Raw genomic sequence first — 24911 nt, forward strand, 5'->3', positions numbered from 1 at the left:
CTCATCTCCCTGAGCATTTTGATGAGGGAGACAAGAGCAAGTACTAAATGGCTCTTGAGGACTGGTATCACCACTGACAATGATTCTGTGGAGGACATTGTGGGATGGGTGCTCCTCATGCACACAAATGTTGTATCAAAATGCCAGCCTGTACCTCTTCCCATCATTTAATCCAGATTTATCCTTTCTGGGGGAAGTCTGCTAATTATTATTTTTTAAACCAAAAACCTGTTGTCAGTGACCCTGAAATATTGGCCACCTTTTAACTCCATCCTCAACCTTGCCATGCAGCCCTTGCAGGGTATTGTTAACATGTCTTTGTCTTTGTAGTCGGTTGATGATGAACATCTTGCATGTCCAACGATCCATCAACCTGTCTTATTTCATTAAGAGAGAGATAGAAATTACATAGTTTATTAATACAACATCCATTTTTTTTATTGATTTTAATTCATTTTGTAACATCGTACATTAAAACAAACAAAAGAGACATACATAACACATACACACAAATAAAAGAAATAAAAGAAATAAAAGAAAGAAATAATAATAAAAAGGACAAAAGAAAAAAAAATCTCCTGACATAAGACAACAACAAATTAACTACATTAACTACATAACACACAACACTGACTGACTTCCCTTCATCTCGGTTTCGGAATATATTATAAAATTTTTCTATCTGCAGTTTCTTTTCCTCAAAAAACTCTTTACATCACAAGTGTTATATCGCACCTACTGTAATTTTTAGATTTTTTACCTCTATTTCCATGTATGCCAAAAATTTATTCCATTCTTTATTAAACTTTATGTCTTTTTGATTTCTTATTTTCTGTGTCATTTTTGCCAATTCTAAATATTCAAATAGTTTGGATTGCCACTCAATTATGGTTGGGATTTTTGGTGTCTTCCAATTCTGCGCTATTAGAGTTCTGGCAGCCACTGTCGCGTACTGAAAAAGTGTTTGATCTTCCTTTTTGATTTCCTCTCCAATTATCCCCAGCAAAAAGGCTTCGGGTTTTTTTATAAAGGTATATTTAAAGATTTTTTTTAGTTCGTTGTAAATAGATTCCCAGAATTTTCTGATAGGCTCACACAACCACCACATATGGTAAAAATCACCCTCCTTGATCTTACACTTCCAACATGATTTATCACCAGTTTTATATATTTTTTCCAGTTTTACGGGCGTTACGTACCACCTGTACATCATTTTATACATATTTTCCCTGAGTGTTGTACATGCCTAGAATCTCATACCTTTATTCCATAATGCCTGCCATTTATCAAACTCTATGTTATATCCGAAGTCCATTGCCCATCTCACCATTACCTCCTTTACTTCTTCATCCTTGGTGTCCCATTCAAGCAACAGGCTATACATTTTCGATAGGAGTTTTGTTTTGCTTTCTAGTATTTCAATCTGGAATCTAGATTTTTTCTCACTTATCCCATTTTTTTTATCTTCGGTCCATATAGAATTAATTTGGTGAAATTGGATCCAACCTGTCAATTTGTTCTTTATTTCTTCATATGGCCTAATCCTCCAACCGGTCTCTGTTTTTACTAATAAGTCTTCGTAGGTCCATCTTTCTCCTTCGATGTTTGTTTTTTTTATTGTCAGGATATCAATTGGCGATAGCCACCAAGGAGTATTCTGTTCCAGTAATTTTTTGTTTCTTTCCCACACCTCCAGCAGTGGCCCTCTAAAAATGTGGTTAGAAAATCCTTTATGGACCTTTCCCTTGTTACGCTATAGGTAAGCGTGCCAACCGAATCTTATATTAAATCTTTAATTCCCCACAATAAAACCCGAGACATTTACTTTGTATTCACTCAGTCAGGCAAAGGGATACTTCCTTCCTCCACCTTGCGACTTTGTAGCCTGCGCCATTTTAGTCCTCTACTGAGGTGAATTCCTGAGTCAAATCGTCTAACATCCGACGTTCTCTTAGTGTATTTTCAGTTTTTTTCACATTAAATAAATCTACTCACACTAAGGGTTCCGTTCTTACAGTTTTGGAGGTTCGTCGCCTTCTTCAGTGGGAGCCAGAGGCATCGTAATACAGGGTTGTTGCTTTCCCTTTGTGCTTGCAGTTTCGCCGCCTCGAGATCTTCCGGGAAAAAACCCCCCGAAAAAACAGCGAACCGCTTCCACACGGCTGGGTATCTCTCCCCCAAGGGTCTCCCCCTTGAGATTTTTGGGGGGCGCAGTGCCTTTGCGACACCCCCAAGCCCCTGTATTACTCGGAAATCTCCTCCGGAGATTTTCCGCGCTCCTTGTCTGTTCGCGACGGAAACCGGAAGCCAATACAACATCCATTCTTAGTTATAGCATGATTTCTTGGCTCACCAAAGGGGGAGATGATTTTATCAAAGGACCCTCCAGTTCCAGTGCAGAGTGCAGCACTTGCTTATTTTGGGCTTCCTTTAATAACTACCTTTCATTCTCAATACCTTAAACTAATGAGATGCAATGGTTAGGAAGAAATGAGTCACTATGCGTGAATTACAAGTGTGACTTAGATGCATAAAATATAGCAAAGCTCCAGAACCGTGTTCTGCATTTTTGACCAATAGCTGAAAAAGTCACTGATAGGATGGGAAATTCATTCTTTGCTAGGTAAACCACTGAGCGTCTTGGGCTTGCTGATCAGAAGGCTGATGGTTCAATTTCTTTACTTTCTTCACTGCCACTCCTTCCTACGTCTCATGAACAGAATCTAGATCTCAAAGGTTCAAGTAAGGCCACCATTCTCCTTTCTTCAAAATATGCTTCCACTTCATTGCCGTCAAATAACACCTCCTTCCACCAAAGTGAGCCTAATTGCCCAAAGAGTTAATACTGTCCTGCTGGTTATAACTCTGATTATTTCACATGGTAAATGCTTTGTTGTTTTACATAATGCATTGTAAACAAACATCATAAAAGCAATGTAAAAATATATACCACATTGGAATAATGTAGCATAACAGCTGCATTTGAAAGAAGAGATGGATAAACATCGTTTTAGTATTGTGAGAGGCTGAGAAGAAGGGAGAAAGGGCAGAATCATCTGAGGGAGCAGGACGCCTGCTTTGTCTTACGTAATGGATCATCATAAAAATCAAGTACAGTGGTACCTCAGGTTAAGTACTTAATTCGTTCCGGAGGTCCATTCTTAACCTGAAACTGTTCTTAACCTGAAGCACCACTTTAGCTAATGGGACCTGCCGCCGCGCCGCCAGAGCACGATTTCTGTTCTCATCCTGAAGCAAAGTTCTTAACCTGAAGCACTATTTCTGCATTAGCGGAGTCTGTAACCTGAAGCGTATGTAACCTGAAGTGTATGTAACCTGAGTTACCACTGTAAACTCAGAGTAAATAATGAATGCAATCAAAGTATTGCAGAGCTGGAAACCTCTATGCTTGCACAGCCCATGAGAAGTTGGAGCATCCATTTTTTTTTTTTACCAGGAGCTAATTGTGGCTTGCTTTCGCACAGTATTATTTCTTGGGGCCTTAAAGAATGCTGTGAGCATATTATGCACTTCTGTTACTGTGCTTACCTGAAATTAAAATAGCTTATTTCTAGATTTTCTGATTGCAACGTTCTGAGTAAGTTCAACAAATCTGACTCGGCAAAGCCTGCCTGCTTCTGTATACAGTGGTAGCTCGGGTTACATACGCTTCAGGTTACATACGCTTCAGGTTACAGACTCCGCTAACCCAGAAATAGTGCTTCAGGTTAAGAACTTTGCTTCAGGATGAGAACAGAAATCATCCAGAGGCAATGCAGCAGCAGCAGCAGCAGCAGGAGGCCCCATTAGCTAAAGTGGTCCTTCAGGTTAAGAACAATTTCAGGTTAAGAACGGACCTCTGGAACGAATTAAGTACTTAGCCTGAGGTACCACTGTACAGAAAGGGAAGTGAATCATGTCTGTCCTGACACATTGTTCTCTGGGGTTTGTTTATTATTCTTTTCAGCTGAGATGAACAGCATTTTGTGGAGCAGTTAGTGATTATCAATGTTAGGAAAATACATAGTGTGATGCCTGCATTTGGAAATACAGTTCTATTCCATCTTTCAGTATTGTGTCGTGAAGATCAATGTGGCTGGATTTCATTTTCACAGTTTCATTAAAAATTTTGCGCATATATAACAGTGGAACTGCCATAGTTCTCCACAGCGATTCATGTTCAAGTCAAGAAGGTATGAGTCAACTAGCTTTGGGGAATCTTGTGAATGCTGGGCGTCAGATAAGTCTACTGTATATTGTTTAGAAAAGAAAATCTACTTGATATGTTTATGAAACACTTCACCTCTCCTCTTCCTATTAGCTTCAAGGAAATCAGTTATAGTGTAGTAAGTAGGTATGTGAAATTTGTCTCTAAGATGCTGTGCTGTTTCCCCTGCACTGTCATCATTTGCTTGTTTCCCCCCAATTCACTTGCAGTCTTTGTAGTCAGCATCAGGCAAGATATATTTTGATATGTCTTCAAGTCTTTTGAAATAATTCCTCAGAGGTGTAAGTCATTGGTTGTCCACCAATGTGCCGTGGCACCCTGGGGTGACTTGAACATTCAGGGGAGCCGGCAGCAGGCCATTATCTTCCGGCATCTCTCTCTCCTGCCCACCCCTCAGCGGCCATCCTTCCTCCTCCTCCTCCTTCCGCATCTCTCTCCCCCCTCCCCACCACTCTCCATTTCTTACGTAGGGGCTCCTTCCACAAGCTCAGGGCAATGTAGAGTGCAAGTAAATCCCGTGGAAGCGGGAAGTTAATGTTCAGGTAAGCGAGCAATTTCTGATGTCATTTTATTTTTGATACTTTCTTTTTGGAGTGGTTAATTGCTTCCATTTTTCAAAAGGCCACAAAAGACACCTGAAATAAAACAGCAAAAAAAAAAAAAAAAAGGTAGGAAAACACTTTTGCAAGACTGTTTATCTTCTTAAAATCTTTGCCCACCACACAAACAAAAATCCTTCCCAGCCTCAATAACTAACAGTTCCTTAGTTTTACATGGAGGGATTGAGAAATGGAAGAAAATAGCAAAGCAGCTTGATGGGGGGTGTAAAAATAACCCTGAAAGTGGGGAGTGTCTTCTGTGTTTCCCTCCCCCCTCTTCTGCTCTACTCTCCCCCCCCCCCAGGCAACCCCCTCAACACTCACCTGGCTTTATGGAGTCAGGGAGAATGTTGCAGAAAGGACCGTGTCTGCATGTGTCTCCTGTGCTGTGTGTTTCTTGCTTTCCTTCCCCACAGTAACAAAATATTTCTGCTTCTGATCTTAATCTTGTTTTGCCCTCTCCACCCCCATGTGCTGCCATGAGGAATGTGCCAGCTTGGTCCTGCAGAGCCGTGGCCTTGCTTGGGTTCCCCTTAGCATGTGCGGTCTCACTTACTGTTGTTGTCAGGCCCAGACAGAGTGGGGGCCATATGGGCCACTTGGCCCGGGCCTCCGATTCTAAAGGGGGCCTCGGTCAGCATATTCACAGCATTTTAAAATGTAAATACTTAAAATAATCCCTTTCCCTATGTATTTTTAAAAAGCACTATTGTATATCTATATTTTCCATTTTGTCTTTATATGCAGATACGGTTCAAGCATTGAAATAAAATTATTTGTCAGCATACCTTTTGTGAAAATTATTTATATACTTAACTTATTTATAAGACTTCAGTTATCCCCAGGGTAAAAAAAGGGGGGGAGCACATTATCTACCTGGGCTGGGCCTCTGCCTGGCTCTGCAAGGCCCTGGTTGTTGTTGTTTAGCCATTTAGTCGTGTCCGCCTCTTCGTGACCCCCTGGACCAGAGCACGCCAGGCACTCCTGTCTTCCACTGCCTCCCGCAGTTTGGTCAAACTCATGCTGGTAGCTTCCAGAACACTGTCCCACCATCTCATCCTCTGTCATCCCCTTCTCCTTGTGCCCTCCATCTTTCCCAACATCAGGGTCTTTTCCAGGGAGATGTGCACGTGTTTTCAAATCCAGTTCTTTTTTTCCTTTCCTTTTTTTTGAGAGGGAGAGTGAGAGCTTGAGTTTTGCAGAGAAGGTGTTGTAAAATTTCATTCTATTTTCTACAGCTACACTTTCTAATGCATCCACAATCTTTGAGTAGGACTCCAGAATTGCACTTGTTTCCTCTGCACATGCTTCCCAGAAAGTATTATAAAGATATTTCAATATATGGTCATTGCTAAAATATGGTTTTCCCTATGATGACTAATGCTTTTTTTTAAAAAAAACCAGCTGTCAGATTCAAAAATTCAAAGCTGCCTGTTGGGTAATCCAGCAGTGTGCTGACCCCAAGCATGAAATTAAAGCAGTTTTCAGGTTATCCTTAGTTAGTGTTCAGCTCACTAGTTACAGAAGGCCAACCAAACTTTAGGAATTCCCTATTATTTGATTTTGTCTACTATTTACAGTGGAATTGGCATGTTTTAACTTTTTACACTTAATTGTTCAGTATCTCTCTCTTACTCAGTTTCTCCAGTTTGTCTTAATTAACATTCTGTTGTTTACAGCTAAATGGTTTCTCGCTTTGGGGTTAATGCAAATTAATTGTGCACACTGGAAATTGTTTGGAATTGCTTAAGCAGTAATCCCAGAGAGGATTTGCATTTGAGGAGCTAATTAGATGGCGGTTTGTGGTTTCTCTCTTTTAAAAAGTCATCACCTAAACAGCAAGGACTCTTGAACCATGTGGATCTGTTCTAGTGGTTACCTATATGTTTGTTCAAGCTGTTAAAATGTTTTAAAATGTGGCTTCTTTATTAAGATAATGAGACCATTTACAAGTTCATTTAAATGACATTTTAAAAGAAGTGTTTAATTTCCTCCACACATTTGTATGCTGCAAAGAATGGTTACTTCATGTTTACAAAGTGACATATGCAAACTGCTGTGTTATATAATATTCTATTCTGTACAATCCTATATGTTATTTCTGACACTGGCCAATACTAGCCAGCAGAAGCACAAGATTCTAATTCTGTTTCCTGCCATATTTTCCATCCACTGACTAATTAGATGTTGTCATTCATAGCTTCTATGAATGTTTCTAGCCTGTTTCTAAACTGATTTCATTTCATGTATTTATTTTTATTGCATGTATACTCCAGCTTTTTCTCCAATGAGCTCAAGGTGGCATACGTGCTTTCCTCCTCTCTGATGTAGCTCAGGCTGAATGGCAGCGACTAGCCCAAGGTCACCCAGTAAGCTCCATGGCTGAATGGGGCTTTGAAACCTGGGTTCCTAGATCCTCGTCTGACATAACAACTACACCACACTGGCTTGCCCCCTTGGTTATAATACTGTTTCCCATTAATTCTGATTGAATATATTTCCACAGCACAGACATATGCACTATAAAAATAGGCATAGGTATAGATATATCCAGCTAAAGCGAAATATTTTTAAGATTTCTGCAAGAGCTGGTTAACAATAACTTTCGCGCTGATAAAAATGCTTGATTTTGGCTTGATCATACTTTTTTATTTTTGCCTTGCTTGAAAAAACAGCCCTTGTTACTCATGAATAAGCTAAAGCTTGGAACCCTGCACATAGAAAATGAGCAAAGAGATAGGATCACAGCAATATGATGCTCAGGATAATTAAAGTGACAATCTTGCAGCAAAGGCTGGATCACAGCCAGCTCTGTTGTAGCTTCATCCACGATGATGGAGCAGTGGTTTGTGAGGGGAGGTTGAAGGGGGGGGAGGAAAGGAGAGGACCTGGGGGTGGCAGAGACTGCCCCTGCCCTGTGCCACTCTGTGAAGTGCTATTGCAACAAGGAGGATGCAGTGGGCCCCCCCAAGCCATTGCTGCCATCATGCATCATGTAATTGTGCTGTTGAATTTGTCTGGAGTTTGGTGTGGATTTGCACACTTGCAACAAAGGGGAAATGCATTTTATCCCACTATAAATATACTGCCCTTATCCAAAGGGCTGTTCACAACATTTAACTCCTTCAAATGTGCATCTGCCATCACTGGAAGAGGCTCTAGTCTACACAGACTTCATTTTAATTGAATTATCCTGAGACCATAAAGACTCTTGATGGTTTATGGCAATCTGGGCATTATTCTCATTATGTGACAGATTTCTCTTGGGTGCTTAACTTACCTTGTGGTGTTGCTTTTTATGTAACCTTCAGGATCAAGCATGAAAATATTGTTGCCCTGGAAGACATCTATGAGAGTCCAAACCACTTGTACCTGGTCATGCAACTGTAAGTACTACTTATACTGCTTTTGTTTCTGTTAACCAAACAGAAATAGAAGGAGGACATCGAATTCCAGGAAATTGGGTCAAGTGTGCAAATTGTGCTAGTATTAGGAGCATGTTGAAATCTTATGGTGTCTCTTGCAATGTTGTAAATATGTTTTTATTGCTGTATCACTTCTTGTTTGCTGCCCTGGGCTCCTTTAGGAGGAAGAGTGGGATATACATTTAATTAATAAACAAATAACATTTTAGAAATCACTACACCTCCACTATAATTTCCTTGACCTGGGGAATAAAGTTAAATTCATTAAACAATTACATACTCATCCAAGTTTAAATTCCTTAAATGAACCTTCCTTAGCTTTTGGAGCAGTAGAAGAATTCTTGCTTCTTGTGCCTTCTCTGGTGCTACCTGGAGTGGATATCTGCACTGATATCCCCAAAGCGTTGGAGCTCCCTGCACAGTTGTTGCCAGTGAATTGAAAATTATATTTCACCTAGCTGTTAGTTTCCTTGTGTTGTGAATTATATTTTTAAATAATCTTCCCCCAATGGCCTGTGTGGTGTGCTTGTGTTAGGCCACAATACCACAATGACAAGTGCGGTAATCCCTTGCAAGAGACAGAAAGTGGGCTCTCTGAAGCTAATCCTTCCCCTTCTCCAGCATCAGTTTGAATAGGCAACCAGCCCCCCCCCCACCACACAAACATAGCTTCATGGCCTGATGGGAATGACAGGGCCTTGGGGCTGGGAAGATCTTTTTACAGGGTGTGGTCTGGTTGGCCTTTGATTAGGCAATGTTTATTTATCTGTTGATTTCCTTGGGCTCTGGCTGTCAATTTGCATCCTTTTTGTCACAACTTGGCAGGTAGCCAGTGGGCAAGGAGGAGCCATACAGATAAGACAGGTTGTTTGGGAGGTAGCCCCTGAATTCAGAGGCAGCTGGAGAGGTTAGGGCAGTCACTAGGCTGTTGGGGACTTGGGGATGGGCTGGGCTCCTGCTATGGCATCAGTTTCTGGGCAGCTTCCGCACCTGACTGGCACTGAGCTCACTTGAAGAGAGATGGGCAAACTGGTCCTGCTCAGGACAGCTGAGTGCTGAGCTCACCCCTGAGACAGCCAGGCCAGGCCTTGGGCCTTAAGGGAATCACCTCAGTCATTGGCTGAAGTGGTTCTTAAAGTTCAGTATCACAACATCAAATAAAGTTGGTGCCTGTTTTATTCCACGTCACTTCTTTCGACTCTACAGTAGTACCTCGGGTTAAGAACTTAATTCGTTCTGGAGGTCCGTTCTTAACCTGAAACTGTTCTAAACCTGAAGCACCACTTTAGCTAATGGGGCCTCCCGCTGCCGCCATGTGATTTCTGTTCTCATCCTGAAGCAAAGTTCTTAACCCGAGGTACCACTGTATACAATATATACAATATACAATAACTACCTCTTTCACATACCCAGAGCTAAGAAATTCCTGGGACTGAAGTATAGTCTGCATTCTGAAACCTCCTCAAAAGTTCTCATTTAGGAAATGCGGCTGTCAGCCTAATAACTATAATCAATTAAACATGCACCATTTCCTCAATTCAATCTAGGACAAAGTGTTCATGTGTAATTTCTTGTTTCCTTGGAAACCATGACCTGTTGACACAAAAGTCATATGATGCTAGAGCTGGATACCTACTTTATTGCCTCACTGCCCAATTTGCCATTACGGTTCCTTTGCTTTGTTGTAGCTCATGAATTTTATTTGCCATTTCCATGCTGCACAAAGCAAACATGGAATTTTTCACTTATATTTAAGATACCACTTGTTTTTAGGTAGGTACCTGCAAATTAGATTCAAAATGCAGGGCATATAATACAAAGCTATTGTCTAAGGTTTATTTGCTGGGGGTGGGTTTGAATGAAGATCTTAATACCTTTATACTTAGGCTTGTTTCACATAGTTTCCCCTGCACATGGTCTCTGCTTGCAGTGCTTACTCCAGTATTTTGGAAGGAGGCAGGGCTCAGGGAAGTCTCTTCCAATGAACCCCACCTAATGAAGGGTGGGGAGGGCTCTCAAAGTGCTTCAGGCCCAGCAAGTCTCCTTTGCCTGAAGCCAACAATCCACCACCATCCCTTGGTCCATGTGCACTCATGATCGCACCAGGAAAGCTTAGTGTGAGTTTAACTGTGCATAGATTCAGCTGGCAGCAGTTTTGACAGAACTGTCTCCAACCCGAATGTTGGAAGCCTCACAAAATAATAATAAATAATAAAATTTTATTTATATCCCGCCCTCCCCAGCCGAAGCCAGGCTCAGAGTGGCTAACAACAGTAAAATAATACAACATTCTAAAATCATTTCATTATAAAATCAGTTCAAATCAAATTAATGGCAACCATTGGGCTAGAGTTCTGTGAATTACCGAAGGAGGGAGTCAGACTGTGCCTTGGTCAAAGGCCTGGTGGAACAGCTCTGTCTTGCAGGCCCTGCGAAAAGATGTCAAGTCCCACAGGGCCCTAGTCTCTTGGGACAGAGCGTTCCACAAGATTGGAGCCACAGCCGACAAAGCCCTGGCTCTGGTTGAGGCCAGCCTAACCTCTCTGTGGCCTGGGACCTCCAAGATATTTTTGTTTGAAGACCGTAAGGAGAGGCGGTCCCGTAGGTACGAGGGTCCTAGGCCGTATAGGGCTTTAAAGGTTAAAACCAGACCTTAAACCTGATCCTGTACTCCACCGGGAGCCAGTGGAGCTGGTACAAAAGCCACTGGGGTTTGATGACTGCAAAGTCCAGTGGGTTTTTGTGGCCCAAGCTCCATCCATTCATACTATGTTCCTGTCTTGTACTGAGTCAGAACATTGGCCCGTCTAGCCCAATGCTGCTGACTTTGACTTGTAGCCGCTCTCCAAGGTATCAGAAGCTTTACCAGCATCTGTTATCAAAAACCTTTTATTGTAGTTGATTGACTTTCAAAAAGGGACTTCATGCATGTAAAAGTGTATTCTCTGCCACTGAACTATTGCCCCCACCCAATTGCTAAGAGAAAGTTGCTCACTAGCAACACAATGCCACTCAAGCCTGATCTGATGTCATGGACCAGTTGGACACAGCCAAATGGCGGGAGGAGCCAGCTGGGGAACCCTGAGGGAAAGAAGGCCCAGAACCCAGGGAGTGGCGGTGGGACAACCATGAGTGGTCAGAGGGAGGAAGTGTCAGAAGCTGAAGAGGTAACAGGGCTCAGTGAGAAGGGAGAGTCTGTGGCAGAGAGAAGTCCAGACTCAGAGGCAGAAGCTGAGGCCGGGGAGGAGGATGAAGGCGGCCAAGAGGCAGAGATGGGTCAGGGTGGAGAAGAGGCACAGGTGTCTCTCCCTCCTGCTATGACCAGCTCCCCTCTGCCCTGGTTTCCAAGGCCAGGAAAGGCATGAAGCAGGAGGAGCAAGGGCAGGAACACAGGCACAGTCTCTGCCCTGGAGAGGAGACATAGGCAACAGTGGGAGGCAGGGACCTTCAGTCTTCGCAACTGCCTCATAGGAGCAAGGTCTACCAAGAAGACCTGCTGTGCTCATTAGGCCTTGCACCCCTGTGCAAATCCACTTTTCTTATAAAGAATTAACTTCACTTACTCCGTGTGATTTACTGCTGGCTTGCTCCTGACATCCTGATATTGCACTGTCTTTCCCAGCCCTATAGCAAGAGAGCCGTCATCTAGACTGGGACTACTAGGGACTGCAATCACGCAGAGCACACATTGTAGGAGAGAGCTAGGTTCATAAGCAAAATGCATTCTTTTCTGACTCCTGGAAGGACACTCTCCTTTAGGGTCCTGGCTTTTCTACACAAAACACATTAGATTTCATCATATCAGATGCTTTAGCTATATAGTGTAATGCTGACAATAACAACAAGACATGTTGCTATTCTTTTTATAGCTGTATCAAAATGTGTAGTTTTATCAAAATCATGTTATTAAAGCAATTCTTCATGTTCAAATTTTAATAATAAAGATCCTTCCAAGAGAGCAATTTTTGAAGGTTAAAATCAAGTCCTGTTTTTACAAGGATGTGGATAGCACACACTCAGCTCCAACTCCCCAGGAGGCTTATGTCAAGAAAAAACTCAGGACACATAATGAAAAGAGAACCCAGCAAAAGCACCATAGAAGATTTAGGATAGCATTTTCCCCACACTAGTATAATTCTGTGTTTCCCCCCCCCCTAAATGCAAATGATGCATACTAGGCTAAGAAACACACTGCTGTGTTCATAATGTTGACACAGTGTAATAACATTACAAACGAAGCAACAGGCAAATGATACACGAGGCATTTTGTTCCTTCCTCTGAGTTCTCCCTTTACTTTGAGTACTTTACAGATTGGGAGAAAAGCAATGTTCCACCAAAAATCATTGTGACTTTTGCCTCAATTATAGGATTTGCTTATGAGGAATCATTTGTTTTCTGGGTTTCAATGCAAATTATGCGCTGCAGCTCACTAATCATGTACTCTGGGAATGTCTCATAGGCTGCAGAGGCCACAGGCTCACACAGAGCAGTGTGTTTAAGCCCCTTGATTTCACTGAGTCCACATTGGATTGCGGTTAGTGAATCTATACATTCCAACGCTGGAGGGCGGGGGGAGAGGGAGGGTCAGGAAGGAGCGCACAACTATCCTGCAATTTAGGGATGGGGTGATCTGGTAATATGAAAATGGAGTCACATTTTTTAAAGGCTGAAAAATAGCTAGCCTCGTTTTTCATATGCTTGTTTCATTTTCCTCCCTTTGTTTCATTTTGATGTGTTGGGAGCCCCCAAACTGGTTAGCTACTGAAAAACAGGAAAGATTCTAGACATACACAAAGTAACAACTAAAAGAAAATATTAAAACTGTATTTGTAAAGACTAACCAGTAAAGCAGTACTAAAATGTGCTTGTCTCTTAGTATTGTAATGAGTTACACATGGGGCTGTCTTTGAATACAGTTTAGAAAATTCTTTTAGTTCAGGATACAGGGACAAGATGGCTAACAGGCACAAGTCATCATGGTCACCACTACTTTGCCATCTTCTTGGCTCCCAGTTCATTTCCAGACCTTTAAGTTCTTGGGCCCAGTTTACTTGACGGATCACCTGTGGTCACATGTGCTTCAATGTAACCCATACACCGTGATTTACATCACAGTCACTCCATTATCTAAGGCAGGGATGGGCAAGTTTTTTTCTGGCCAGCAGGCCAATTCTTAATCTCCCCACCATAGGTGAGCCAATTGCCTGATGTCAGGTGGTGCCGCAACAGGCTAGTTTCACACGCACACGCACCCCCACCCCCATCCTCTATCCACACAAGCAAAAGGGATTATCAGAATTCAAGGACAGATTTTAGACAGGCAAGAGCCCCCAAGAAGTACTGAAAGTGGGACCAGTGGGGGGTGTGGCAGGGAGGTGTCCAGAAAGTCAGATAGAAAGTCCTGGAGGACTGAGGTTCACCACCCCTTGTCTAAGGGCAAGAGAGGGTTAATATGGAGAGAATAATACTCCATGGGGTATCCTGGGTAATTAAAAGGAAAGAGCTAGCATGTTGAATCGAGTCCAGAAAGTAACTGTTCATCTTGGCTCCTTGCTTCTCTGAGCACTGGCATTTTGGACCACTTGTAGTTTCCAAGGACAGCCACATGTAGAATGCTGCCCATCAAAAGAACTAAAGTTATTTATTTCCACAGTTTAAACATTGGCAGCTTAAAGATGTGAAAAACTTGGCTCTTGATTTTGGGTTTTGGATTATAAAGGCTGCTTTATGCATTACATTTTTGGGTGTTCACCTCAAATGATAAGAGTGCACTTAAAAATGTAAATGTGACTGCATCATACATGTTTGCAAATACTGTACAGGCACTATAGAGGTAATTTTCATGGGACTACTTGATTGGTCCGTGCATAATGTGTGAAATGACCCTAAGTAACATGGAGACTTGCTTCCAGCCTTTCTTTGGTGTTTACTAAGATCAGAACCATGAGCTGAGAAATAGGCAAACACTGAAGTTCATTACTCTTTACAAAAGCATATTGACAAAATGATTGCATCTGTGAGATAACCACCTAAACCAAAGGAGTTAATTGTATGGCAGCTCAATGCCTAAATATCAGAACACAGGAAATTCTGGAGGGGTCTTGCTCTATGTTTAGAGGAGCTATTTTGGGTGAATGTAATTTTATTTGAAGACAGAAAGGGGATATTTGGGATTATGCATTTATTTACATGCATCTCTTATGGGCGTGCATAAAATATTGCGTGTAATTACCAAAAATTGCATAACAATGTCACGACATCAAGCCATGTAGTAAACTTCACTAGAAATTGGATGGAAAGAGGGAGAGAAGTAGACCACCATTTTGGGCATCAGTCCTGTATCTGCTGTGAGATCTCCTGCTGCTCTGAGTGGCTGCCAGTGCGATGGGACTGGCTGCGACTTTGTTATAAAATGTAGTAAGTGGTAGTGCGAGCCGGAGGGGAATGGCGAGAGGAAGAGAGCAGATGTGGCTGAGGTGTCACTGAAGATTTAAAGAAAGAGCATTGCCTACATGCTGATCTGTTCCTATCTGCATTTCTCTGTGGTGACTGAGGGAATCATCTTTAAGAAATCCTTGGCTGATGTTGCTTGCCACAGAGTGACCATTTTGACAAACAGCTTTCTTGTCATGCTGCCTTTCGGCTTATGAAGCTGTCTGCCAGATGTTGTTTATTCTGATGGTGGTGGTGCTGGGTTTTCTCTCTTTCTGCCTCTGTCAGTAAAATAGCTAACCTAGCTTTAACTGACTTGCATTGTCATTTTATCACCCAACTCCCCCAAAGCATGGTTTTCTGTCATTGAACCTTTTGGAGGCACTTTAAAAAGATAGCACGCAGGTGTTACAGAATAGGTTTTTTACATATAAACAACATAACCTGGAAATTAATTCCTTCTTTCATATTGTTGTTGCACCACACATTATACCCCTAAAGATGTTTTAGTTGTCAGCAAGATGACTGTAATTTGGTTGACTGGGTAGAGAAACAGAGGACAAGAGATATAGGCCGCTTGCACACTACCTTTAAAGCACATTCTCAATACTTTCCCCCCTCAAAGAATTCTGGGTACTGTAGTTCACCTCTCACAGAGTTAAAATTCCCAGAAACCCCTACCAAACTACAACACCCATGAAGTTTTGAGGGGGGAAATGTTCATTGAATGCGCTTTAAAGTATGGTGGGTACCCAGCCATAGGTGGAATTGGGCTGTAGACCACTGGTTCTCAGACAGTGTTGCACACCACTCTGGTGTGGCAGGAGAGGATGGCGGGAAGATTCAAGGACAATCAATATAATATTTGGGGAATGATTCATTCGTGTTCTTGCGTAGCTACATAGTTTTATACACCAGTTGGAATCATAGAGTTGGAAGGGATCCTGAGGATCATCTAGTCCAATCCCCTGCAATGCAGTTGTCCCGTATAGGAATCGAACCTGCAACCTTCGTGTTGACAGCACCATGCTGTAACCAGCAGGGCAATCCAGTGGCCATGCTAACTTCCTGCCTAGGCCCAATGTACAGTTCTGGTTTTAAAGTCCTTCACAATCTAGGGCCTTCAAAGTCATTCACTTGGAGGAGCAGCCTGTGGACTACCTGAGGTAAAGCAGGGACTGCTTAGGGAGAGCCCCCAGTTATGGAAGGCACCTGTCTACCAGGCACCTGCTCTCTTGTCCTTTCAGGGCCTGGCAAATAATTTTTGGGGACATATTTTTTTTGTCCAGCTGGTTGTTTTTAGCATCTTGCAGCCTGGGGGTTCCTGCATTTGTTCTAATTTGTAATATTTACATTTTAATTGCTTTTGTATTTTCTTTTATGTAAGTTGACTCACCTTGTAATTTTTTTTTAATGGAAGGGCAGTATGAAAATATTTATCATACATACATACGTACATACATACATAGGCTGAGAGCCAAATAAGTCCTACTCGGAGCAGGTGCATTAAAAGCAATAAACCTATGTACACCAATTTCAGTGGGTTTGCTCTGAGTATGTCTTTGTTGGCTATTGCCCATAAACCTAATTTTCACACTATAAAGGTGTCAAAGAAATTTCTACATTCCTCTGTATGAGTTATTTTGCCATACAAGGCAGCAGGAATTTGATTTATACCTTTGAGTGCTCATGTGGAATCTTTATTTGCAGTGTTCTGCTGTAATTATTTTACAGACTTTCAATAAATGTGTTTATACTTGTCTAACTTTACTTGCTGTGAATCTGGGTACTCAGTATTCTGTCTCCATCCATTCATGGTTGCATGCAGCTGCTATTTTACAACTACTAGAACTGACTAATGAAGGGACGTGGGTGGCGCTGTGGGTAAAACCTCAGTGCCTAGGACTTGCTGATCGTATAGTCGGCGGTTTGAATCCCCGCGGCGGGGTGAGCTCCCGTCGTTCGGTCCCAGCTCCTGCCCACCTAGCAGTTCGAAAGCACCCCTAAGTGCAAGTAGATAAATAGGTACCGCTTTATAGCGGGAAGGTAAATGGCGTTTCCGTGCGGTGCGCTGGTGCTGGCTCGCCAGAGCAGCTTCGTCACGCTGGCCATGTGACCCGGAAGTGTCTTCGGACAGCGCTGGCTCCCGGCCTCTTAAGCAAGATGAGCACGCAACCCCAGAGTCAGTCACGACTGGCCTGTACGGGCAGGGGTACCTTTACCTTTACCTTTATAGAACTGACTAATATCTTGGAGACTAAATAGTAAAAGCCGCAGTCCGACCATACAGTGCAGTAAATGGTACAGGATGGTTAGAAGAGTCATATCTCAATAATAGGTGCTTTAGTCTTGCACTTACGAAATGAAATACTCTACCATCACGGTTCTGAACATGGAATATTAGAAGCTGCCACTTGATGACTAAAACATGGGAGGAGGGGGCCTTGATAGCCAGCACAAATCTTTTACTTTCCTTCTATGGTAAGAGACATTTGCAATATTATAGCACCATCAATTTACTTGTAACCAAGAGGTGAGCAAGGAAGCCTCACCCCCAAGGAGCTTACAGTGTAAAGCAACCAACCTGGTGCCCTCCAGAGCTCTGCTGGCTGGGGCTGATAAGAGGCGAGTTCACAACATCTGGAGGGCAGCAGGTTGGCACACGCTGGCCAAAAGTTTGATTGAGGAAATTGGGGCAGGTAAGAGAAGGAAGTTCTGCCTCTTTAGCTGGAGGTGGGGAGACGGCTGCTGTGCTCAGGTTCTACATACGGGCTTCCCATAGCCATCTGGTTTGCCTCTGTGAGAATGGCGTGCTGGATTGGCCTGATCCAGAAGGGCGCTTCTCATGTTCATTTGCTTTGTATGGTTGGGAGGGGGGGTGATTTAGGTGGGGAGAGGTATTTTGATTGTTTGGATTTGTTTTGAGGTATCCTGGGCGCCTCCCTGCTGAGTCCAGGAATGCAAGATAGGAATGTTAATTGAAAACAAATAAATTTATTTCAGTCTCAGTCCCGCCTCCTAAAATTTAAGGATAAAACATGGATCTGCCTCGTGGAGCTGTTGTAGGAATTCACCTTAATGGAAAGGATGAAATGGAGAGGACAACTGTAGCTAGGTTTTGCTTTAGTACTTCATTCTTCATAGGATGTTACAACTGGAACACACTGTTCTGTTTTGGAGCTTCATTAAGACCATTTTCTCCCTTGTATTTTTGGCACCATGGCAATTAATTCTTTCTGGAGATAAGAAACCAGCTGCATGTATTAGCACCAACTTAACTTCAAGTAATATGAAAACTGTCTCTTTACGTTTCATCATTTTCATGTATGCAAGGCTGTCAATTTCGCTTACAAAGTAGCCCTAGATGGGGGAAACCCCAATGGGACTCTCCGGGGTCACAAAATACCACCAGAGCTTCTTTCTTATGCCCACATCACTGGGTAATTTGCAATGTAATTACAATATTTCCATTCCAGCATAGGGCAGAGCTGAGTCTGGCCCACATGCCAAATAATGTTAAATTTACTTTCCTCTACCCAACTGTTAGGGTATTTTAATATATTAAATCATTTGGATGGCATTTATGTCCTGTCAATGGTTTCAAGAAGCCATGTGCAAAGCACAAAATCGCACATGTTGGGTTTTACACAGCAATGAATAGATATGATAATTTATTTTAATCTGAAGATGGAAGCACCTTTTTAGAACATGTAGGACTTGCCTGCTCCTACATAATCGAGTTTTTGTTGGTTTTCGTTGGTTTTCATTGCTGCCTCCTGTATAATGTTGCGAGCCTCCATCCATAGTTCTTCAGGCACTCTGTCCAGCAAATCTAAATCCTTAAACCTGTTCCTCACTTCCTTATGAATACACAGTGGAAGTGAGGAACAGGTTTAAGGATTAGATTTGCTGGACAGAGTGCCTGAAGAACTATGGATGGAGGCTCACAACATTATACAGGAGGCAGCAACGAAAACCATCCCAATGAAAAGGAAATGCAAGAAACCAAAGTGGCTGTCCAACGAGGCCTTACAAATAGCGGGGGAGAGAAGGCAAGCAAAAAGTGAGGGAGATAGTGAAAGATACAGGAAATTGAATGCAGATTTCCAAAAAATAGCAAGGAGAGACAAAAAAGCCTTCTTAAATGAGCAATGCAAAGAAATAGAGGAAAACAGCAGAATGGGAAGAACCAGAGATCTGTTCAAGAAAATTGGAGATATGAAAGGAACATTTCGTACAAAGATTACCGTAATAAAGGACAAAAGTGGTAAGGACCTAACAGAAGCAGAAGACATCAAGAAGAGGTGGCAAGAAAGAAGATTCCACCTAAACATTAGGAAGAACTTCCTGACAATAAGAGCTGTTCGACAGTGGAATTTGCTGCCAAGGAGTGTAGTGGAGTCTCCTTCTTTGGAGGTCTTTAAGCAGAGGCTTGACAACCATATGTCAGGAGTGCTCTGATGGTGTTTCCTGCTTGGCAGGGGGTTGGACTCGATGGCTCTTGTGGTCTCTTCCAACTCTATGATTCTATGATTCTAAGAATACACAGAGGAATTATACCAGAAAGATATGGATGGCTCGCACACCCCAGGTAGTGTGGTTGCTGACCTTGAGCCAGACTTCCTGGAGAGTGAAGTCAAATGGGCCTTAGGAAGCACTGCTAATAACAAGGCCAGTGGAAGTGATGATATTCCAGCCAAACTATTTAAAATTTTAAAAGATAATGCTGTTAAGGTGCTACACTCAATATGCCAGCAAGTTTGGAAAACTCAGCAGTGGCCAGAGGATTGGAGAAGATCAATCTACATCCCAATCCCAAAGAAGGGCAGTGCCAAAGAATGCTCCAACTACCGCACAATTGCACTCATTTCACATGCTAGCAAGGTTATGCTTAAAATTCTACAAGGCAGGCTTAAGCAGTATGTGGACTGAGAACTCCTATTTCATTGTATGTTGGGATATGACTACTGTGCAGCTGCAAACAAGTAGCTCGATGTTTACATCACATGATGTGGCTAGTCCTGGGAAAGGATATTCCAGGCAGTTCACAGGATTTACAAGGCTTTGTTCTGTGTGTAATATGAGACCTTCCTGTTGCGCATGTAAAGGAAGTCTGAGCCACTTGCTTGGAGGAGACTAAACTGAATGGTCATGTTTCTGTACAGCTGTAAAGTCAGAAATAAACTCTAGAGATGTAGACCTTCTGGCTATCTTCTTTCTCCTGCTAGTATGCAAAGGGGGAGAAGGGGGTGTGCATCTTCCACGCTGGGAGATGTCGCCTATATTACGATCTTCCTGGACTTGCGGGGATGCCAGCCAGGGCAGATCACCGGCAAACAAGCCCCGGGAGCCTGGGAGAGTTGTCAACCTCTCCCGAGGGGGCGAGTTTTCCAATAAGTGGTAGCACGCGGATGGTGAAGGCTAAGGACGGCTAGAGCACCCGGTGGAGACGTTTTTGCTGATTTACGACGTTCCACGGACCCCTGACGGTTGCTGATTGATGGCTGCATGAAGAACGCGGATTGAAAGTTCTCTGGTTCACTGAAGTAGCTGCTCTTTTTGGATTAAAACAAGCAGGGAAAGCCACATTCCACACATTCCAGGGGGAGCTGATAAAACTGCCGTTGCCTGCCAAGGAATCGTGAGTAGTTTTGAGCTAATTTATGAGCTAGATAGCTTCAAAGGCAAAGAGAGAAAAGCAGGCCAGAGCGAAAGCAAGGCTCAGAGGCTGAAAATAGCTATTGGAATTTTTCAGCGTAGCTTGCTACTCACAGACTGTTGGAAGGGACTTTCCAAGTGGAGCTTGCTGCCAGGTGCTTGCAGCTTGTAAGCAGCTCATAGACTTTTGGATTTTTCAGCTCGTAGCTGAAAGCTGTAACTTGGAATCAAGATGGATGCCAAGAAAGGGGCAAGTTTGCCTTATCCACCCCCTCTGACAAATGACAATTATTCATTATAGTCTATGAAAATGAAAGCCCTGCTTCAGAGTCAGAGGATATTTGGAGTGATTGAAAATCCCATCCCAGCAGCACCCACAAGAGCTTGGGAAGCTCAGAATGTAAGGGCCAGGTCGGCTATCATCTTATGTGTTTCTGACCATCAACTTGTGCATATAGCAGATTTGCAATTTGCACGTGAGGTTTGGCAAACGTTACAACGAATTCATCAGAGAGATGCCACAGGCACAGCGCTGCTGCATTTTGAGAAGCTCACAAACATGAGACTGGCGCCTGATGGAGATGTGCAGGTGCATTTGACAGAGATGAAATATCTACGCCAGGAGATGGCGCAAAGAAACTTTCCTCTTCAGGAAGAAATATTCTGTTTTATGATTATCAACAGCTTGAAACGGACTTACAAAACGGTTGCGAGTCAGCTTGGTTCTCTACCTGCCGCGGATCTTACCGTAGAGAGAATTTGTTCTGTGGTTCTGAATGAGAGAGACCGCCTTGCTGCAATAGCTGTTGCTGATGGGGGGAGTGAAGCTCGGAGTTCAAACACCCCTAATGTTATTGCTGGAGGAGAGCAAGCTGTAGCTCTGAACGTTGTTCGTTGTTTTAATTGTGGCCAACCTGGGCATGTTCAGAAGAACTGTAAGAAGCCACGTCAACTTAAAGGAGCCGAAGGGGGTTCTGCAAAGCCTGAGGCTTCAGGCAAAGGTCGTGCCAAGTCGCAGGCAAGACCAGCAAAGGCTTTGATATCGCCGAAAGCTTCTTCATTGATTGAAAACGCGTTTATTCTGGACACGGGCGCCACCCAACACCTCATGTCATGCAGGGAATTGTTTTCTACGTTTGAGAAGCAACGCTTCACTGTGAAACAGGCCAACGGTCAAGAGATCGATGCGACCAGGATCGGGACTGTCTACTTAGAAAGCCTGAACTTGACTATAAATAATGTTTATTTTGTTCCTGATTTGAAGTTCAATTTGCTGAGTGTTTCTCAGATGACAAAGAAAGGACTGGTGTTGTCCTATGATAAGGAGAGTTGCAAAATCTTTAAAGATGGAGAGCTGTATCTTTCTGCCAGAGAGAAAGACGGACTGTATCTCTCGATTTTTGATGAGTCTGATTACAAAAGTTGCACTGCATGTGAATCTAAACTGCTTTCTCTTGCAGATGTATCGTGAGAAGCCACGGGAAAAAAGGCAACAAAGATTAACAGAGTTTTTCAGCAAGTGTATGCTGATGTAATTGGTCCTCTAGCACCATCTAGAGGCAATGCAAAATACTATCTTGTATTTGTTGATCACTATTCTCAATATGGGCCTTAGAAAGCACTGCTAATAACAAGGCCAGTGGAAGTGATGATATTCCAGCTGAACTATTTAAAATTTTAAAAGATGATGCTGTTAAGGTGTTACACTCAATATGCCAGCAAGTTTGGAAAACTCAGCAGTGGCCAGAGGATTGGAGAAGATCAGTCTACATCCCAATCCCAAAGAAGGGCAGTGCCAAAGAATGCTCCAACTACCGCACAATTGCACTCATTTCACACGCTAGCAAGGTTATGCTTAAAATTCTACAAGGAAGGCTCAAGCAGTATGTGGACCGAGAACTCCCAGAAGTGCAAGCTGGATTTAGAAGAGGCAGAGGAACCAGAGACCAAATTGCAAACATGCGCTGGATTATGGAGAAAGCTAGAGAGTTAGAATCATAGAATCATAGAATCATAGAATCATAGAATCATAGAGTTGGAAGAGACCACAAGGGCCATCGAGTCCAACCCCCTGCCAAGCAGGAAACACCATCAGAGCACTCCTGACATATGGTTGTCAAGCCTCTGCTTAAAGACCTCCAAAGAAGGAGACTCCACCACACTCCTTGGCAGCAAATTCCACTGTCGAACAGCTCTTACTGTCAGGAAGTTCTTCCTAATGTTTAGGTGGAATCTTCTTTCTTGTAGTTTGGATCCATTGCTCCGTGTCCGCTTCTCTGGAGCAGCAGAAAACAACCTTTCTCCCTCCTCTATGTGACATCCTTTTATATATTTGAACATGGCTATCATATCACCCCTTAACCTCCTCTTCTCCAGGCTAAACATGCCCAGCTCCCTTAGCCGTTCCTCATAAGGCATCGTTTCCAGGCCTTTGACCATTTTGGTTGCCCTCCTCTGGACACGTTCCAGTTTGTCAATGTCCTTCTTGAACTGTGGTGCCCAGAACTGGACACAGTACTCCAGGTGAGGTCTGACCAGAGCAGAATATAGTGGCACTATTACTTCCCTTGATCTAGATGCTATACTCCTATTGATGCAGCCCAGAATTGCATTGGCTTTTTTAGCTGCCGCGTCACACTGTTGGCTCATGTCAAGTTTGTGGTCAACCAAGACTCCTAGATCCTTTTCACATGTAGTGCTCTCAAGCCAGGTGTCACCCATCTTGTATTTGTGCCTCTCATTTTTTTTGCCCAAGTGCAATACTTTACATTTCTCCCTGTTAAAATTCATCTTGTTTGTTTTGGCCCAGTTCTCTAATCTGTCAAGGTCGTTTTGAAGTGTGTTCCTGTCCTCTGGGGTGTTAGCCACCCCTCCCAGTTTGGTGTCATCTGCAAATTTGATCAGGATGCCCTTGAGTCCATCATCCAAGTCGTTGATAAAGATGTTGAATAAGACCGGGCCCAAGACAGAACCCTGTGGCACCCCACTAGTCACTCTTCTCCAGGATGAAGAGGAACCATTGATGAGCACCCTTTGGGTTCGGTCAGTCAGCCAGTTACAAATCCACTGAGTGGTAGCATAGTCAAGACCGCATTTTACCAGCTTCTTTACAAGAATATCATGGGGCACCTTGTCAAATGCCTTGCTGAAATCAAGGTAGGCTACATCCACTGCGTTCCCTTCATCTACCAGGCTTGTAATTCTGTCAAAAAACGAGATCAGGTTAGTCTGACATGACTTATTTTTCAGAAATCCATGCTGACTATTGGTGATCACAGCATTCCTTTCCAGGTGCTCACAGACTGTTTGCTTAATGATCTGCTCCAGAATCTTCCCTGGTATTGATGTCAGACTGACTGGGCGGTAATTATTTGGGTCCTCTCTTTTCCCCTTTTTGAAAATAGGGACAACATTTGCCCTCCTCCAGTCTGCCGGGACTTCGCCTGTTCTCCAGGAATTCTCAAAGATGACTGCCAGTGGTTCTGAAATCACATCTGCCAGTTCTTTTAATACTCTTGGATGCAGTTCATCTGGCCCTGGAGACTTGAATACATCTAGACTAGCCAAGTATTCTTGTACTATCTCCTTAGTTATTCTGGGCTGTGTTTCCTCTGCTGAATCATTTGCTCCAAATTCTTCAGGTCGGGCATTGTTTTCTTTATCGGAGAAGACTGAGGCAAAGAAGGCATTGAGGAGTTCAGCCCTTTCTGTGTCCCCTGTTTGCATTTCACCATCTTCTCCTCTGAGTGACCCCACTGTTTCTTTGTTCTTCCTTTTGCTACGAACATACCCATAAAAGCCTTTTTTGTTGCTTTTAACCTCTCTAGCAAGCCTGAGTTCATTCTGTGCTTTAGCTTTTCTGACTTTGTGTCTACACGTGCTGGCTATTTGTTTGAATTCCTCTTTGGTGGTTTCCCCCCTTTTCCATTTTTTGTACACATCCTTTTTTAATCTTAACTCAGTTAAAAGTTCTTTAGATAGCCACCCTGGCTTCTTTAGGCACCTTCCATGTTTCCGTCTCATTGGTATTGCCTGAAGTTGTGCTTTTACTATCTCCCTCTTAACAAACTCCCAGCCATCATGAACTCCCTTTCCTTTTAGTATTACTGTCCATGGGATCTCACCCAGCACTTCCCTAAGTTTTATGAAGTCGGCTTTCTTAAAGTCGAGAAATTGAGTCCTAGTATGCTTGGCTGCTCCTTTCCGCTGTATAGTAAACTTCAGAAGAGCATGATCACTCGCGCCTAATGATCCTTCCACTTCTACCCCACTAACCAGGTCATCAACATTGGTTAGGACCAGATCTAAAATGGCTGTTCCTCTTGTAGCTTCTCCCACTTTCTGGACAATGAAGTTGTCTGCAAGGCCAGTGAGGAATCTGTTTGACCTTATGCTCTTGGCTGAGTTTGACATCCAACAAATATCCGGGTAATTGAAGTCCCCCATTACTACTATCTCCCTTCCTTTTGCATGCTTGGCCATCTGTTCCAGGAAGGCATCATCTATGTCCTCCGTTTGGCTTGGGGATCTATAGTAAACTCCCACAATGAGGTCACTGTTATTCTTCT

At 43.0% G+C, this 24911-nt stretch overlaps 1 protein-coding gene across 1 annotated transcript in view; it reads left to right on the plus strand.

Moving 5' to 3' along the window:
- Positions 1-24911, plus strand: part of CAMK1D (calcium/calmodulin dependent protein kinase ID) — a 217349-nt gene that overhangs the window by 143923 nt on the left and 48515 nt on the right. Inside the window, exon 3 of the mRNA XM_053405692.1 lies at positions 8139-8213. Coding sequence (XP_053261667.1) covers positions 8139-8213 — 75 coding nt within the window. The remainder of the gene's footprint in view (positions 1-8138; positions 8214-24911) is intronic.

Source organism: Podarcis raffonei, chromosome 10, assembly GCF_027172205.1.
Source record: "Podarcis raffonei isolate rPodRaf1 chromosome 10, rPodRaf1.pri, whole genome shotgun sequence".
NCBI classification, from domain to species: Eukaryota; Metazoa; Chordata; class Lepidosauria; order Squamata; family Lacertidae; genus Podarcis; species Podarcis raffonei.